The sequence below is a fragment of the Strongylocentrotus purpuratus genome, unplaced genomic scaffold (assembly GCF_000002235.5).
Source record: "Strongylocentrotus purpuratus isolate Spur 01 unplaced genomic scaffold, Spur_5.0 spur5_scaffold_7, whole genome shotgun sequence".
NCBI lineage: Eukaryota > Metazoa > Echinodermata > Echinoidea > Camarodonta > Strongylocentrotidae > Strongylocentrotus > Strongylocentrotus purpuratus.
The window spans coordinates 1,060,001-1,079,531 of NW_022145613.1; the positions used below are offsets into that span (position 1 = coordinate 1,060,001).

The window sequence follows — 19,531 nt, forward strand, 5'->3', positions numbered from 1 at the left end:
GTAGATGAAACATCAGAAGGTATGCCATGGAAATAAACTCTCCTAACTGAGCAAGCTTCTTCATTTTCAGCTCTGATCACGAACTAACCAACTCTGATTCTAAACTACTAACCTTGAATCTTGGCTGTATTCACACATATCTAGCTCAGGGTCGACACCGAGCTGTGACCCAGTTTAGCTCATCAAATTCATGTATTAATGCTCTTCACTTTAAAGGCAATGGGAAAGGAGAATTGGTGTGGACTTTAAATGACCAACCTTGGAAAATTTGAAAATTAATACTTAGAATCAAATTAATGTGAATCAGCCAGTGTATTCTCCTACTAACTGCTCTTGAACTCTTGTCTAACTCTTTTTAACCAAAGCGCATCTTTCTCTAATCTTTGCTCCTTAAAATACTACTATTTTTAAATATAGTTCAGCTATTGAAAAATGCATTATCCTCTCTTCTGTAATGAACACAGTTTATAGTCAATGACATTCTTTAAAGTTTTCTAAAAAATAGTTTGATACAAATGGTACTTTTGGTACTGTGGAAATCGGATAGTTAAAATATGAGTTTTTGATTAAAATGGTTGATAACATGGTTACTTAAATTTAGGTGAATTAGACATGGATTTTAGAGATGTAGAGGATAAAAAGATTTCTTGATGCTACTAATAAACTAGGAAAGATTCCTACTTGTGAGGGAATGTCTAAACATAGAATTAGTTTACTTCCCTGCATTCGCATTTTCCTTATTTCAAGCCTGATGCATTTAAGCTCTTCTTGCACTATATAACTGCTCCTTGCTTGACTAACTTCTTTCTTGCTCTTATAAATGAACTTAATTCCCCTGCACAGTCCTGAATTCCTAAGTCATTACTTTGTTATTGAATACCTTTTATAGAGTTAACGAAAATAGGATTGAGGTGGATAAAGGAACTGAACAATTTACGTATTAAATGAATTATTAAAAAACCAATTAGAGTAATATCGAGTTCAGTTCATGTACCTTTTTGCATGCCCTAGACTCAATATTACTTCAATATCAGTGAGGATACATGCACAAACATTAGCAGTTCCTGCTATCATAAATTGTATAAATGATGATTGAAAAGTTTTTTGTGTGTTACAATGCACCATCATGACTAAGAAGAATCTAGAGAGGTTTAAGTCAACTTAAAATTGAGGTGAAGGAAATCTTTTAAAACTTTTTTGTTTTTGTTTTTGGTTGATACCTGTCATTTGAGATTTGTACTACAACATTGATACCAGATAAGTGCTTAGAGTTTGTTTTGATAATTTTAGTCTTCCGAAATGTATCCCTTCCCCTTCTTAAAATAATAAAAAACATTCAAGATATAAAGATGAAAGAACATGTAGAGAATCTAAAGACACAGAATGCAACATGACAGCAATAGCAAAGGGACTATAACAGAACAAAAATGACAACAAAAAGCTTTCTCTCTTTCAACTAACATGTCATTAAATCAACTATTTATTATTTAATTATTCCATCGCCATCTGTCTGTCAAACAAAAGCTGTTTTCTACCTCTGCTCTGCTTTGCTTTTCTTTAAACTGCTTCCATCATAATGTTGATTTTATTAAACAATGTTTGTTATATGTTTATTTTGTATCGCCTTGTTCATTGTATTTGAAGGAAGATGTTTGTTGCTGTCCAGTATCCTTATGTATACTCTACCATGTATACAGTATCATGTTTAATGTCGTGTTATTAATACATTTCATATCAGAATCATTTTCAGATTTTTAAATACATTATTTAATAAGCAATCATGACTATTACCATGTGAAACAAGAGACTAATTTTTCTCAATTTTTTCAAGAGTCAAATATCTTGAAGAAACGATAGTCACAATACTGATATATAATTTAAATACAGTTAACATAACATACATGCTTATAGTCAAGAATACATTATTTTTTTGTTTGGTTGATATATTGGTGAAATACATGTAACTTTATGTTTTGATGACATTCATATTAATATATTTAATATCTTATTGTTGAATATATGTCCACTTATCACAAACCTCATTCATCTACTTTTCATCTATCTCTATATCTATTTTCTCAATTGCAATATATCTCTGTCCTATGCCGTTGTTTACTTTGTCAATTCATGTACAACGCTCTTCCTTCTGAATTTGTCTTTTCAATTCATGTATTTTGTTCTGTACTAAATAGCTTTTGACTCATTGTTTTAATGGCTTTTTCATAACACATCCTATTGTTTCTACTGTTTTTTACATTGATAAAGCAAATCTAACTCTTACATACTGCAAACTACTTCATACATATGCTTTCTTTTATTTCTTTCTATTTTAACGGTACTATTAGAGATTTAAAATGCAATGAAGCCAAATCATTCCTCAAGTATTCACTTGGGATATGCAGTAAATAGCAAAGAATATACAGGAATGCTAAATATATTATTCATTGCTGATATAGTATCGAAAATAATATCGCTAGTGACATTCGTTTGTCTCGCAATGTATGGTCAACAAGGGATCTAAACATGAAGTGTAGTATATATCAGTTTCATGTTGCTTTTTCCACTCATGTTAAACAATTGCACAACAATTTTTTACCAAACAAAATTTAAAAAGTAGCAAAATTTTGCTTTAACACACCAATAATAAACCTTTGCTTTAAAACTTTCAAAATGTCTTGCTAATATATAACATTATGAAACAAATACATGGGTGATTCAACATTTGTTAATGAAAAACTTTAAAATGTTAAAATAGTTACATTTGTCTTCACCTGATAATGCCACATTGCTTGTATATTGCTATTTCATATTCTTATATCATTCTATATCTACATCTATCTCATTTTATTTTTTTTCTTTCATTCTTATAATGATTAATTATTTTCATCTCTATTTCTTTTTCATCCTTTTGTTTAATTGAATCTTTTTCCTCGGATGTTCTGAAAACATTCCTCTAATCTCTTTTCTTCTTCTTCTGCAAGTTAATTATTATAAGTTCATCTTCCCTCTCTCTTTCTCTCTCTTTCTCTGTCTCTCTCTGACTCTCTCTATCTCTGTCTCTCTCTCTCTGTCTCTCTCTGACTCTCTCTCTCTCTCTCTCTCTCTCTCTCTCTCTCTCTCTCTCTCTCTCTCTCATTTCACCATATTTCTCCTCCATTTTGAATCATGATATATATCTCATCATCATCATCCTCCTCCTGATTAACACTTGTTATGTAATTCATAAATAAACAGACTTTGAATGGGACTTCGACATGGGCCATCTTATTTGTGGTAAGAAGCTAAAAGTGTAATAGACGAGTCAAGATGACTAGCTGATCGAGTCATAAGCTATTGACTTGATCCAACCAGTTCCAATGCATGGCATGTGTGTCTTGATTTGGACCTATGAAGGTGGAATGATCGTGGAATGACTTGACTTGGTTGATGTTTAGTTTGCATGTTTGTAGGAATCTTTCAACCTCCATTGCACATTGCCCTATTTGTACATCAAATCCTTTTTCCAACAAATTGTTAGATGTCATACATTTTTCTATAACAAACATATTAAATTATATAAATGGTATACACTCTGAGTCTAAAATCCCTTCACAGTAACAGGGCCTTGTTGTATAATATTGAAAAAATGTGGAATAGGTTAGAATGAATACATCAATACCCATTTACAAAATCTAGGGATTTAAGTTATTGCACAATTTCTGGATGTCAAAGATTTGATTAGTAAGTCAGAGATGCATCATTTAACTAAACTTTTAAAGGCCTACTTATTGATGTAGCCTTTTATCAGAGTAAGTGATAAGTTAATACTAATTTACTAGTTCCATCAAAAGGGTTGGGTTGAAAGATGTGTTACAAGTTTTTTTTTTAAACAGAAAATCAACGTACAATATTCTCCTACCAGACTCCTATTTGCCTCCCATGTACCCACATACCCCAGTGACCCAGTCCAATCATTTATGTTTATTTTAATTTTGATATATTCATGTATTCATCAGTTGTTATCTTGTTACATGTAGCATGTCACACACTATAGGTATGTGTTTTATGTTGAATTTGCAGAATATTTATGGACATAAATCACAGCTCAATGCTTTACTTTTGTTAGTTTCAAAGTCATATACAGGGCTGTTCAGCAAGGATATTCTTTCAACTTTGCTTCATTTGTCTTGTTGCTTTTTTTTCATCACTCAAGAAAGAAAAATAATTGGGGCTGTCTTGGAATTATTTGATTAATTAATACTACTTAGCCAGTAGGTAGAGATCAAAATATTATTGAATATGACAACTTTGTAATTATATATTTAGACCACAGAAGAAATGACACTTAAAGAGAATTTGAAAACACGTAGATATGGAGTAGAAAATAACCCATCTACCAGTATGTTGTTTGTGAAATTAACAAATAGGTAACAGAAGACACGGTATTTCTTGTTGATAGTGTGTGAAGATAACCTGTTATATTTACAGTTAGTATTGAGAAACCTCCCCTGATGTCAAGTAGTTTTGCAGTGTTATTATAACACAGGAGGTGGATATCTAGTTTCATTGGTTTAATAGGAAAGTTCACATGTATTTTGTTGACATAATGGGTTTTAAAGTAGTCACACGAAGAATCAAAAGTGTTTTGAATTGATGCAAAACTCGTATCATTGTGAAGGGAAAGCCTTACCGATCAAATACAACAACTCTTCTCTTCAAAATATGTTTGGGGCCCGCAGTAATCAACTCTCAAAAATGTTAGTTTTGAGATCCAGGTTTTCTGCCTTCAGCGGTCCTTTGTAGAGCGTCAATATTTGTGACGTCACATACGGGACACGGCTGGCTAGCTGCATACTGCTACACGGCACTGAGCTTGTTTGTCCAGTGTGTGACGTCACTATTCAGAGCTCGCTATGCTTGTGTGTTTGGCTTACGTTCAGGGGCGTTTGGGGGTCTAAGAAGAGTCTTGAAAAATTGCATTTTACGCCTCCTTTCCATAATATCTAATGATTTCTCAGCAAATTATTCGTGTTTTTCAAGAGAAAATCTTTACATCCATATGTAATTTGTTCTAATTATGAGTTGTTAGTGAATTTTCTTTGTGTAGCTCCTTTAAAGGAAAATATGTTCAGAGGTAGTATGCAGGGCACACAGGTACATTGTTGATTTTAATTAAAGTCAATCTCTTATCAGATAAATTATCTTATATCTGTAGAGAGCATGAAGGATGCTGACTCTGTGTAAAAGGATCAAAATTAAACCCTTTTATTTCTCAGCAGACCATATATTGTCTTAGAGTTGTTTAGAATATATGTAGAAAGAGAGTTTAACTACCTTCTCTAAATCACATTTAGCTATGTAGTTTCAAAAATGGAAAAGGATTCACATAATATCATGTAAAACTGTTACTTAACTTATAGTTGGAAACTTTTCATAAGGTTTCATGAAATGCCAGGAAAAGTATTCAATATTTTGAGATCCACCCCCCCCCCCCTCATCTGGCCTGTTAACTTGGACTGTTTCTATTTTTGCTATTAGAATTTTCACTTGCTTGTAACTTCTTTTTCCAGATGTTTTCAATATTCTCATGAATTCAGCCAGGTACGGGTTCCTTTATTAAACCATATGTGGAATTATGTAGTGTATGTTGCCTGTCTCATCCATTGAACTCATTACCATGGTTACGTACCCTCCTGATGATCTAAGGTCTGTTCTCTTCTTACCTCTCTCTCTCTGATCAGCTCCCCTCCAGTCAGCTCCACCCTCGTCTCGTGTTCAGGAACACGACGATGACGATGATCAATCAGATAATGAATCGGACAGTGATCTTTCAGGGACGGAGGGAACGTATCATATCTCAGGGTTACCAGATGACGATGAAGAAGAGGAAGAAGAAAAGGAGGAGGAGGAGACGGAAGGACTAGGTAGTGAAATGGCCTATGAGGTTAGTTTGCGTAGAAGACACAGACCTTGTTTAATTTATAAAATAAGAGGTAATGATAAAAGCACCATTAAGTGGACAAAGACAGCTGTTGATCAATTCAGTAAAGAAGGTTTTTCAGTCAACAAGGAAGATGTGAATTGGTGGTCAAGTGGTTCAGTTTCTGGTCTTCTATTACTGAGACCTGTTTTCTAATCCTTGATCTCATCTTTGTGAACCCTTTACCTCCTTAGTTTACTAACAGCACATGTAATTGAAGGCCTTGGTCAACATATTTCACACAGGTTTAATAAGTCGATGTGGCATAATACATAATATTAATTAAATTTAGAAGTCTAGAGAGATTCAGTTTCTGGCAAACTGTAGTCCTCTTTAAAAATATAATATCAGATCAAGACTCAAAGATCTGAATAAACTCTAACACATTGAAAGACGTCTTGTCATTTATAGTATGACAAAGTAAAAGAAGAATTGTAGTTATGTGAAACAATTTTTGTTAGCAGATTCTGAGTAAAAGATGTAAGTCATTTTTTCAGAAGGTTGTTAGAGTTTGATTTGATGTTTTTAATTTGTCTTCCACACCCAGGTGTTTAATGCCTTGATGCCCGACTCATCGCGTCTCGATACGAGCGTAGAGAGGTCGAAGATCTCCTTGGTAACCAGCGCTGACAGCCAATTGGCCAGGAGAAGTAGACCTTCACTCTCACATCTACGAGACAGGGCTCAATCCAGTTCAGAGGTGGGTGCTTACATGATAAGGTGTTAGTGTTAATTGCAATAATGATGGTTGTAGAGAAGGCATTATCAAATGCAGAGTTGGGTGTTGATATGATATAGTGTTAGTGTTAATTGTACTAATGTCGGTTCTACAGACAGGGCGCATTCCAGTATAGAGGTGATGTGTAAAACAAATATTCTATATGCTATCTTGATATGATTTGTGTTTTTATCCAATCAGTTAATGGATGAACTTGTACCTACGAAAGAAAGCCCACCAATCATAGCAAAGAAACCTCAGCCAATGGAACGTACGCAGATGGTACGTGTCCTTCCCACAATGCCCCCTGGTACTACCAAACCCAGCGAGGTATTACGTAATCAACCGGCCTCTCCGAAGCTTGGCAGGTTCAGAGACGAAGGTCAGAGTTCACCTCCAAGGTCACCAAAGATGGGACGCCCTCAAGTGTCAGAAAAGTGAGTCCATTCTATCCTCGTAGCAATGAAATGTCTCTAAACTTTTCCCATGTTATTCATAAATATGTTTGTAAGGATTTCAGTGATTCAATTCATTTGTTCTTCATTCTAGATTCAAGATTCTTTCTATAAGTCTGTATTCATTGTCACGTGGTTCATATACTAATATTGTGGTTATTTTATAGCACTATTTTATAATCTCATTTCTATGTTTGTCTTACATTCCTTTATAGCTGTCTCTTTGCATTACCAATAATTTCAAACCATTTATTTCTAATATTTGTAATTATATTCCCAAAGGTATTTTGCCTTGATGCTCATTTTCGTTATAATTGCTATTCAAAAATGATCTAAAGATAAACTTTTAAAGCTTTATGGCATAATGATTTCCCATCACACTGCCAATGCCACTCACAATGTATATCCATGTATGTATTCTTTGGCTCATTCATTTCTCTACCCTGTATGTAAAACACTTTTCTTTCAATAAACATATCGATGCTCTGGTAATATGAATTAACACCTAGCTCCTGTAATCTCTGTTCATGTCTAAAGCTCTTGTTTGTTAAATGCTCTTTCTTTGTATCTGTGTATTTTTTCGATCCTGTTATGTAACAATTTGTACAGAATCTACTACAACCCATGGATAAGAAGGTAAAAGAAAATCAGCAAAATGGATGTGCGCACTTTGTGTCTTGTGAAAGCTGAATAAAAAGATTGTAGAAATAAGCATTACCTCAAACAAAGATAATATCAAAATACCTTGCTCTAATGATGGAAATGATGTGACAGAAATGGGTCAGATATCATTCAGATAAATTAAAAATGTTATCGGCAGTAATAATCCAGACATATCTAGACAATTTTTGGTGGTGGTTATTTTACCTGACTGCTAAGAAAGCATAAATGCTTGTAAGTAAGCAACCAGACGGTCAACGGCTTTAGGTCCTCTCCGAGGGACCTGGTAATGAGGATGAATGCCTTACCAAAGGGCACTAGCGCATCAGCTTGGTTTTGAACCCGGGTCCCCGGAATACGAGACCACTGCTATACCGACTGAGCTATCGCGCCTCCTATCACGCTGAATAGACATAGAAAGCAAGTTAAAAGAAAAATAATGAAAGGTTGTGTTTATACATCCATTTCCATCTTTATGTTAAAGACAATGATAATTTCTTCCTCCTTAAAGCTTTTCATTATTCTTTTAACTTTGTTTTTAAAAATGGATTTGTGCTGAATTCACCCTCATGGAAAGAATTTAAAAATGGAGAGAATTACTTTAAACTGCATTGTCTTATTGATTAGTACTTTTAAAGGGTCAGGAAATCATTTCTTTATTTTGAACCTTCTCTTATCAACGACTATAATTCAAATATTGGAGCAAGGTGTTTCTGATAGAGCAGCAACACTGATTAACCCAAGAACAACTGATTCTAAATCATGGAAAATATGCAGTTCAGTGCAGAGTGACCAAATATAAACTTACATGTATATATGATGTCAGTATTATAGGAATGCATGTTCTCTGTCTTGTAGTGTGTACCTAGATGTATCTAGTACAGTGTATGTTTTGTGTTTTGTATGGTGCTGTATATGGTGTATACAGTGTATAGTGTTAGTAATATTAAAATTAGGATATCACACCTAGGGTTGAATTAAAAAACAGTAGTAAGATGAATATTGCTAAGAAAGGATAATTATAAAATATGAAAAATAGTAGAAATTAATAGTCTAAGAGGGTGTAGTATGATAAAGTCAAGAACATAAATAAAGATTGATCCAGGATGCTAGAAACAAATGAGTTAGAAAAATAAGAAGAAATAATAATAATGCTAATAATAAATTGTTTTTTTCATAGCGCTATATCCAATTTAGAACTGATCAAAGCGCTTTACAACACAAATAAATCAATGAATTAAAACTTAACAAAAATATGATAGAAAATGTAAATATTAAATTTTAAAAAGGTAGAGTAAGTAGCTCTTATGATAATTACAATAAAAACAGGAGTTGTAGTAGTAGTATTAGTGGTATTAGTAGTAATAGAAGTAGTAGTAGTCACAGTAGTTGTCATAGTACATGTAATTGCTGTTGTAGTAGTTTTGTTTATCAAAAGGGGGTAGTATGATATACTAAATATAATCTAACTTTAAGCACAAGTATTCAATTATTACTCTTATTAGCGTGAAAAGTAAATATTCTTTCATTTGAAAGTTGAGTGGGAAGGCACAACTTATAATGTAGATATTTGAACTTTTCAGAACTAGAACTCTAGAATGTATGATGGTCCATGTACATGTATTACTGTGTGTCTTCTCTATAATATAATGTCTTTGTGTATTGTGCGAGTTTGAATGTTGTTTTTAAGTTTGATATGTAAACATGCCCCTAACTAGGATTTATGATATATATATATATATATATATATATATATACGATAACAATTTAAGAAGTCATGTAAATGGTGGGTAAGTTTTATAATGCCAAAAATTAGACAAATCAGATAGACAAGGCATTTTTTGTGCAATTGTCTCTTTTTACCCAGGGAAGATTGTGATTGCACAAGTGAAAGCCGGAAAGCCGGAATAATTTTAAAGCGCCTTGGTTGCCACAGCGTGGCTGATGTTCAGGCACTTTTCAAGAATCTAATCGTTATTATAATCATATGTGGTAGACTATAGATAAATTTGCAGTCTTTTTATATGTGTTTATATTACAGTTAGGAGTCACTTGTGTGTTACTCATGTCAGTATTGTATACTAATGATTTATTGTATTTTGTAAGGGGAATTAACACAGATTTTATCATCTCTTGATCCCTTTATCCCAGATGTCATGTGTATGTTATAAGATTAGCCACAATATATAACATATACCTCTTCACTTTCATCATATATTAATCAAAACAATAAACTTTGCATCCACTATTTATCTCCACTCTGAATTTAGCCGACACTATTTCCCGTAAGTTTGTTGACCTTTATTAAGTCAGTGTATCCTGCTGCCGCTATTCCACATTGCTTTGCCAATTTGCGTATTTATTCCCTAAAGATACTAGATCATTTAAGATATTATTCATGCATGACTGCTGTGAATAAAAGTGTCTCCTACAAAGAGAGCTGTATCATCAGCTGTTTATAAAGTAAAAACATGTACCTTTATATGGTTGCAAAGCTATAATCCTGTGTTGTTTTATTTCCCCTTTTTGCTCTTTTGTCATATTTTTATGCATATATAAAAAATCAAAGTCTTTTTATATACTTCATGTTAAGTATTTGAAGTAATGTTTCAGTGTTATGTATAATTAGATTTAGACTCATCTCTGTTTCTTAAAGGTTACTTTATTATACAAGATAGAGATATTGGTTTTTGCTTTCTCAAGTTCTTGGAGATGCTTTGCTCTGATTAGTGTTATTTTGTTCAAAAGGAACAAAAACAAATAACGTAAAAATGTAATATGAGAAAAAAGACAGATGAATTATCACAATCATATCAAGTAGTTCTCCCAGGTGAATGCAATTTATAAGCTCATAATGATTTTGTAACTTAATATACTTTTTAGCATATATTACAAAGGATTTAGTTGTAAATAGTTATCTCGCTTCTAGCATAGTTTACTAGGCTTGACGACAATGTTGAAGAAATCAACATTTCATACTTTCCTGTTATAACTGCTGTTATCTATCCTGTTAAGACTTTGTAGATGTTATATACATGTTGAGCAGTTAATTGCTTGTATTTATGCTTCATGCTAGAGTGTATCCCTTCCAGTTGTAGCAGTACTCATTATTTATTCTAAAGAAATAGACTTTGGTTTGTGTTCAAACATATTTATTCCTTTTATCATTTTGTGTAGTCATATTCATTTACTAATTAACCTATTTGAGAAATTGTATATGAAGCTGAACATATATCATTTAAAGTAAAGCATTGCTATTTGTTTTTGTTTGACCAATTCTGAACTCTGCATCCCTCCTAAAATTAATTCTTTGCTCCAGATGTTGTTTTGTTTGTCCCACAGGTATATGCCATGTTCCTTTTACAAGCTCAATGTTCCCTCATTTATGTAACCATGGCGATATATATCATGTATATTAAAGAAGATGTTCTAATTTAATATTTTCCCCTTTTCTTTGACTGTGTACAGAGAACCAGATAACAGTACAGACCACATAGCCTCAGGTTACCAGAGTCCACCATCTCCTGTCCCTGTACCCGTCACTACGGCAACATCATCATCATCAGGCCTTCCACCAGCTATGCCTATCTTGAGGTAAGTCAGTGCTCTTATTATCACCAGGTAGAGTTAGAGGGTCTCTCATCCTCTCAATCAAAGATGATTCTTTACACTTGGGACCACCACCTGGTATTGTCTGGTGAGAGCCAGAAGGATGTTAGAGTATATGAGTGGAAGCCCTTCTGTCTCTCAAGCCAATTATTATATCCACTGGACAGATGGGTCTCAGTTATAGATTAGCCATGATTATTATTCATGACTATTATCCATGACTATTATCTATGACTTGGTAATCAAGTATTGATACCTAAATCAGTGGTGTTGTGGTCTAGTGGATATGTCACAAGACTGCAGATCACAAGGTGTGTGGTTCAATTCCTTACCAAAGCACTAACATCCTTTGGCAAGACATCAATCTACATATACATTGATCCACACTCGACCCAAGTAAAGTAAATGGGGACCAGTAGGAATTGATTTCTTGAAGCTTCAGTACCTTCATCTGGGCAGCTAGGCTGAGCAGGGGTGATCATCCAAAGCTCTTTGGAAGCACATTGATAGATATGTGATATGAATTATACAAGAAGTTAATATTATGAAGTCAAGAGCTCTAGCACACTGTCTTCTTTTCAAAGCTTGCTATTAAGCTCACTGATATTAGCCACTGAATCAGTGTGTCTCCTTAGATCTGTAGTTGGATGATAAGTTGATTCGTTATTCCTTGTTTGATTGGTTCAGGTTACAGCAACCAAACACAAGTGCCCATATAGAATCGTCCCCTTCATCGTCTTCACCAGAAGGAGTAGGGGTAAGCCTGGTCTCATCTCGCCCCCACCACCGGCATAAACATGAAGAGAGGGCTGTAGATGTACCCTTTGATCAGCAGCTGAGTCCTGAGTTATCTAGTCAGGGTAGTCGTAGCTCTGAGGATCCTCCTATGTACGCTCCTCAAGGTATGTATCAAGGCATTTCACCTACTCTTAACTCTCTGCATCCAGGAGTGGGTAATCAGCTGAATACTTGGAAACTCTTAAAGATTGCTTTGTGCTCTGATCTGGTTGAAAGCAAATTTTCTTAAAATCCATGTTTCCTCTCCTTTTTGTGTGCAGTGTGCTCTATCTTACAAAACCTTGCTACTTTAACTTTTGTATCTGTACTTCTTGTGATCTGCCAATCTTGCTACTTTCATTATGCAGGTTCTTTTTTATGTTTCCTCAGCCTGTATTTTAGTAGTTTCCATGTGAAATCTCTCTTTCTTTTAATTAATTTCCAGTAAATGTTTTATCAACCAACACATCTGCCATGAACAGTCTATCCTTTTTCTATTTTCTTAAATCACATATTATACCCCCTTCTCTCTCTCTCTCTCTCTCTCTCTGCCTCTCTCTCACTTTCTCTCTCCCTATATCCTTTCCTTTTTTATTTTTTTTTGTAACTGAATTCTCTCTCGTGTTATCTTCTTTTTATGATAAGAAACTTAATTTAACTCTACAACATCCATTTCCTCCTTCTAATTGTCATAATTTCTCATTACCGGTATTAGTTTCTCTTTTCAAATGTATCTCTAATATATTACTTTTTCAACTCCATTCCACTGTATTTTCTGTCTCTCTTGACCTATATGTAACTAGATATCATCATCAAATACAAATCATTTGACCACCTGATACTATCCAACTGTACAAATATATTGGGATAAGATCCACAGGCATATGAAATCTCCCATTGACAAAAGAAACCTTAACTGCTCATGCTGATCCAGAAGCCTAGATTTTGTGCAAATATTAAAGCTTTAAATGATTTCAACAACTAGCTTTGTGTTTTCACATTGCTGCCAAACTTTCCTGCTCTCAAAGTGCATGATTATTGCAAGTGCAGTATTTATGTGTGTTTCATGTACATAGAACTTTAAAAGAAAATTAGTTTTAGTGAAAAATTTTGGTGATAGAAAAAAAGGATGATAATGTTTTGATTAGTCTGCATGTTTCTTAAAGTTGCATATCTGCAGTGCCATTTATATTTAGTATTGTTTAACACAATTAGTGAGTATGATACTAATGAATTTTATCTATTCATCTCGGATAGTGGACAAAGGATATTTTCTTTCACTTTAACTCATCATTCAGGAAGACTAGCTGATAAAAGAGGAAGAACTGGCAATTTGATTCACCATCAATCGATTGGTGAAGATATGCCCCAAAGATACTAATATAAATGGCACTGTAGAAGACTATAAATCACTCTTTCTGCCTTTCCGTTATTAACCTATCTGTCATTGTGTATTTGGTCATGTCTGTCTATCTGTCTGTCTTCTGTCTTTCCGCTAACATTCCTGTAAAAACCCAAAAGGTGGTGTTGTTGGTGTTCCGTCTTGCTCTGCTCCTAAACTTTCCTCGTCATCCTCACTCTCCTCATCGTGGTCATCCTCCTCTTCATCTCTGTCATCATTTTCATCTGATGATGAGAGGGAGCAAGGTATGAATGAAGCTCTCTCATTAACAGCAAACAAACAACCATCTTATGATAATCATATGAAATGTGTCTCATGCGACCATTTATTATTCCTTTCATCCAAAAATGAGAAATCTCTTGATTGAACCATTAGGTAAGGGTTCTTTCTTGCATTACCAATATTAGTCACTGGTGATTTCAAGAGCTTTGTCCTCTTATGATGAAATAAATGGATAGCATACTTTCATCTTGCTAGGCAAATTTCATGGAATCTCTGTTCAGAGGGATTTTATAATTATTCAAATGGTGCCCTATAGTCTACATGAGGGATTCATTTAATGCATATACCGGTAAGAGGTGTTGCTTTACCTCTCAAATGGTCAAATTGGGACAGTTTTGGGTTCATTCTATAAAAGCAGCATTAGTTTGCGCACTTGTGTTGGGATTAGGTATATTCTTTGATAATACGAGGATTGTCCTAATGTAGTTCCATCCAACCCTACCATTACAGCTTGTTAAGGATTGAAGTGTTAAACTGCAGCACTTTAAAACAAAATGTGTATATAAATGACAGGGCACATCTTCATATTAAAAAAAAAACACTACCATTAAAACTGTGTCATACCTGAGCAAGGCTTTACAGCAATGTTTGCGTTTGCTGTAATCCATGTCACATTGTCATGTCATCTTGTGCGTTGGCTTTGTCTGTATCATGGGATAGTATCATGCATGCATGTCATCTTCATTACTGGTATGTCATTTCTTGCTCATCTTGCCTGTACCATCCTCTTTGTTATTAACATGATCGCATTAAATTGCTGCTATGCTTGCTGTGTGCTTATGATGTGGCAAGCTCATCATCATCATGTCGCTTAGCTCTCCATGTTCATCTATGACTCGTCTTGTTGATACATTTTAGAAATTGGTAAAATCGCAAAGTTAATCATTCATAGATCTTAATGAAACTAGTCTGGGTTGGAATGATATTACTAGTTATTTCGTCTGTTTGGGGCCAGAAGGGTGTTAACTCTGTGTTAAATTAATTGAGTTAATGCCCTTCTCTGGCTCCTAACAGATGATACCGTAATTATTATGTTTCTTCAAAAGGTAAATGTAATGTTAATATTTTAATCTGCACAATATATTGAGAATAATTTTAGTGAAATTATCTTTCAATAGAACTATGGAATTTATGAAATTTCATAAGAATAGCATTGGAATTATAATCTGTACATTAAAAATATCAATATTCAATCGTTTTCAGCAAGATGTTGATTATAAGATGAATGAAAAGTCATAACATTGCCTTATCTTAGATGAGAAGAGACAGATGTTCTCAGCATATTCACAAGATAACCTTGGTGGTATGCCTGGTGAGTTTGGAGGAGGAAAGAAGAAGAAGAAAGGCAAATACAGCATCTCAGCACCACCACAGGTCAGTAGCATCACATCCACACATAGAACATTGATGGCAAGTGTCACTATAAGGCCTAAAAAAAAGAAATGTTGTATTGCCCTTTAGGGTCGGTCGGTCAGAAATCTTCTTTCTTTTTTAAAACATTTTTTTGTAAACTCCCTCTTTGGGCTGATATTTCTCAGTTTTTAATGCTATACAGTAATACAATTTTTAATTTAAAAAAAATATATATCTATTGAAAGGCCAAGACTATGCTTGAATTATATCTGTGAAGTGTTGCCTCGTGGAAGATACATTGAAACCAATTGTTAATTTAAAAGATAAGAATTTGATAATAATGTCTGATTGAGACTTCATTGTCTTCTATCGTTAACTGAAATCAATCCCATAATCCTTCAGGATGAACCTACCCAGAAGCCTCATCATATAGACGAGCGACCGGTGTGGGACTGGAATACAACCCATGTATCACAGTGGCTGATGGCTAACAATCTAGCTCAGTACATCAATGATTTCTCAGCTAACTCTATCAATGGACAAATGCTGCTACAGCTAGACGGGGCAAGGTTAAAGGTTAGTAGTCATAGGTCAAAGGTCAATAAGATTCATTGAGAGTCAGAAGGGCATCAACTCTTGGTGGAATGGTTTAATTGAATAAATGCTCTTGTGACTCTCAGCAGATTGTATGCATCATGTATCCTGTGACTTGGTATATAATACACTCATTTGTTTTGTGGCTCTACAAAAGGGGAATTTTGTAAAGGTTTAACAGTTTATGAAGATTGAATAAAAAAAACATGAAAGCTATAAATGAAGGTAGTGAGATATATTCTCTGCTTCGATCTTCACTTAATGTTCACCCTTATAAGTGAACAAAAACAAATGTAAAAAAAACAACATAATGTAACACTCCCTCAAAAAATTGTGTATACATTGAGATAAATTGTTTGAAAATTGAGATAATGAAGATATAACAAGCTTCATGTTATTCTTAACATAAAGAACATAAAGAATATTATTACTGGTAGTTTCAAAAAGTCAAATAAATTGTAAGGACTTATTTGGTTATCAGGGTAGAAATTATAACTACAATTCGTTTTGACCAATGCCTCTACTGATTTCTTCTTGTTCTTTCTTTCATTTCTCTTATGATGATCAGACGATCGGTGTGACGAACACAAACGATAAGAACACATTCAAGAAGAAAGTCAAGGAGCTGAAGGCCTGCGTGGAGAAGGAGAAGAAAGCACAGCAAAAGGAACAAAAAGCAAGAGAAAAACTACAAAAGAAAGCAGCCAAGAAAATGTTTGCAACAAGCCCATAGATGACAGTGTATATCAAATTTATTCTTATAGTGCACATCCCAAAGTATTTATTGCAGATTATAGTCAACATTTCTATCTCTTATACTAGGATGCATAAGAAAAGCTCTTTGGCTTCTCCCCTTTTTATAAAACATCATGAACTTAATATTATGGGACTTTAAGGTTTACAAAAAAATCACCTACCTGTAGTAATTACTCCTGAACATTGCTTCTTAGACATTGTATTCAGATTTATATATGTACGAGTGTGTGTCCACACAACATATCTTTTGGTAACTTTAAATGTTATGTCTCATGTTAGGCCTCATGTAGATCATGGGATCTTATATGATAGCTTTGCAGGGAGGATGAAGAGGTTGGATGGGAACCACAAACATGCCGCCAAGAACTCATTTTTTGTCATAAATCTGTTCAGAAACTATGTTCCTTAACAGTTCCTTAGACAGAATGTTATTCCATAGGTGCCAAACAATTTGAGTTTTAGCAATACATGCATGCAGCAGGCACCCAAAGTCTTTGCTATGATTATTTCTTCACATAGTACTCCATGCTTTAGAATTCTCATAAATCTTTATCGGTTCAAGAGACTTTGTTGCTCTGAAGTAGAATGTGATCTAATGATCTCCATCTTCTAGAACAAAAAGGTAAGTAGCATAAGGGTGTATGTCACCTGTCAAAGTATCATGCATTTCCATTTGGAAATATTTTATGACAAAAACAAATGAGCTGAAATATTGGTATTTATAGGAGTTTGAAATGATGCTCTTATAAAAATAGTCCCCTTAATTTCCAAAATCAGAATGTTTTTTTAATGAAGAAATTAATATATCCTTATGCTTCTTATCTTTGTGTGATGTCTGCCAACCTGTTTCTATGGTGATGGAATGAGGGGTCTCCTACGAAAATAAAATGTCACTTTTCTTCCAGATTTTGTATAGCATTAAAAAAGAGAATTTATAAATGTGTATTTAAGCAGATTGGTACTCTGGCCCATGTTTTTATATGCCGAAATGTATTTAGAAGAAGAAAAAAAAATCATAAAGGAAAATATACCTCGAATAATCTTGTAAATTAAATTGGTCATTGTATTGCTCATGAGAAAAAATAGATGAAAACTATATTTTGTATAAAGCAACCATTGTCTATGCTGTCACCAGCAAATGTGATATTAATGATATTAAAAGTCACAATGATACAATATTACTCTGTAGACTTGACTTTCATAGACTTTATTATCAAGCTGTAAATGTAATTCAAATAATGCACCTTTATCAAGCAATCATCTTAAATGGGTATAATAGTGGTGTACTTTTAGAGCTATTCTGCATCTGTTTTTCCTCCATTTCCCTCCTAACCTGAAGGGATATGTTCTATTTCCTGTAGCCTATTTAGACCTAGTGCCAATGATGGGAAAGATTATTTCAGTACTTAAAAACTTTGTTTACAGGTAATAAATAATCATGCATTTACTCTAAATCATTTTGTAATTTTTTTAATTCTCAAGAAATGTAACAAAAACCATATGCTTTGTAAGATGAGTTTGTAACTTTTTATCCATTATCTGACTGCTTATGTGAGAAAGAATATAACTTAATGTTTATGAATATGGCTGTATGAATTTTATCTTTGTATTTTCATTTTGCTTATTTTACTTGAATGTGTTATTAATTTTATTTACTTTTAATTGTTATGAGATTCAATGTATGTATATTTCTGCTGATGAAATATTAAACAAGAATAACAGATGGGAAACAAATGTATTTCAAATTTGGAATCAGATATTATTGACATTCCCATAATAAATTCATATTCCTAGTATTATGTATGCAGATGAAACCATCATTCAAGTAATTCCAAGAATACTTGTAAGTAAGTGATTTTCTTTATCAATTAAATGTAGCATTGAATGTTAGGGGCATGAGATGCCAATGGAACTAAATGTGTCTGTGTTTATACTTATGTCATCTATTCATGTCTTTCACATGTTCGGATAGAGATCTTGCATTTTTAAGAGAATACTTCTAGAAGCTTATGCAACCTTGTTATATCACATTATGTCATCACAATAATGGTTTCATGTCTAAATACAATTCATCTTTTTTTCTATTATGTATAATTAATAGGACTAATTTTATATCATCATGAGTAGATGAAAATTTATTAAGAATTGTTGTTCTCCACCTTCTACTTTTTCTTTCATCTTTCATTCTTTGAAACCCTCATCTTCCTTTCCCGCTCTTTTCGACCAATCATATAATTTACCAAGTGTCATTTAGGAGACTAATATCAAGTACAGTCTATGCATACAACCCAAACATTAATCAGTTTGAAACTGGTATACATATGACAATCAATGTTTTTTATAAACTTGATAGCGGAATTTTAATGTGTTATTTGCTTGTCAGGCATTCCTAGTTATGTTTCTGTCTACTTTCATACAATTTGCCAAATATTCAATGTGATACAAAAGACAGTAATAAACGTAAGTGGGCAAGTGAGAGATAGAGAGAGAGAGTGAAAGAGATAGATATTTTTAATTCACTATTTCACATTAAATTCAATCCTTGATACACTCTTGATGTTATGGGGAAAATTGTCATGTCAATGTCACTCTTAGTCTGACCTTAACTCAATGTTCATCTATTGATATATAAAATTGTGGGTTTAGTCTAGATAATTGTACATTTGTATGAAACAAAAATGGTTACAATCAACAAAAGAGGCCTTGGTTTTTTACACACATTTATAAGGCTGTTATTTGCGCATGTGAATGTTTTCTAGTAAGAATTAATCAAATTAAATTTGAATCCACTGCTTATTGCTTCGTGATTAATTTTTATACTCATTGGGACATTTCTGATCAAAATCAGTGTCAATGTCACAAACATTTGCTAAGTGTTAGTTACGCACATGACCTACTTAAGTTGCCTGCATCATTACAACTTGAATGGGCGATGAGAATCAAACCTAGAGCTTTATGTGTAGTAA

At 33.6% G+C, this 19,531-nt stretch overlaps 1 protein-coding gene across 3 annotated transcripts in view; it reads left to right on the plus strand.

Annotated features, from left to right (window-relative positions):
• The window catches only part of LOC115920061 (histone H3.v1-like), a 19,695-nt gene extending 1,860 nt beyond the window's left edge, over window positions 1-17,835 (plus strand). Inside the window, exons 2-11 of one of the 3 annotated variants that reach the window (XM_030975011.1) lie at window positions 1-19; window positions 3,235-3,273; window positions 5,721-5,923; window positions 6,507-6,659; window positions 6,879-7,114; window positions 11,261-11,386; window positions 12,089-12,303; window positions 15,118-15,236; window positions 15,618-15,791; window positions 16,378-17,835. The exon at window positions 1-19 is cut by the window's left edge and continues 80 nt beyond it. In XM_030975011.1, the coding sequence (XP_030830871.1) occupies window positions 1-19; window positions 3,235-3,273; window positions 5,721-5,923; window positions 6,507-6,659; window positions 6,879-7,114; window positions 11,261-11,386; window positions 12,089-12,303; window positions 15,118-15,236; window positions 15,618-15,791; window positions 16,378-16,542 (1,449 nt within the window). In that variant the 3' untranslated portion in view covers window positions 16,543-17,835. The remainder of the gene's footprint in view (window positions 20-3,234; window positions 3,274-5,720; window positions 5,924-6,506; window positions 6,660-6,878; window positions 7,115-11,260; window positions 11,387-12,088; window positions 12,304-15,117; window positions 15,237-15,617; window positions 15,792-16,377) is intronic. The other 2 variants (XM_030975012.1, XM_030975013.1) reach the window with 2 other exon arrangements.
• The last annotated feature ends 1,696 nt before the right edge of the window (window positions 17,836-19,531 follow it).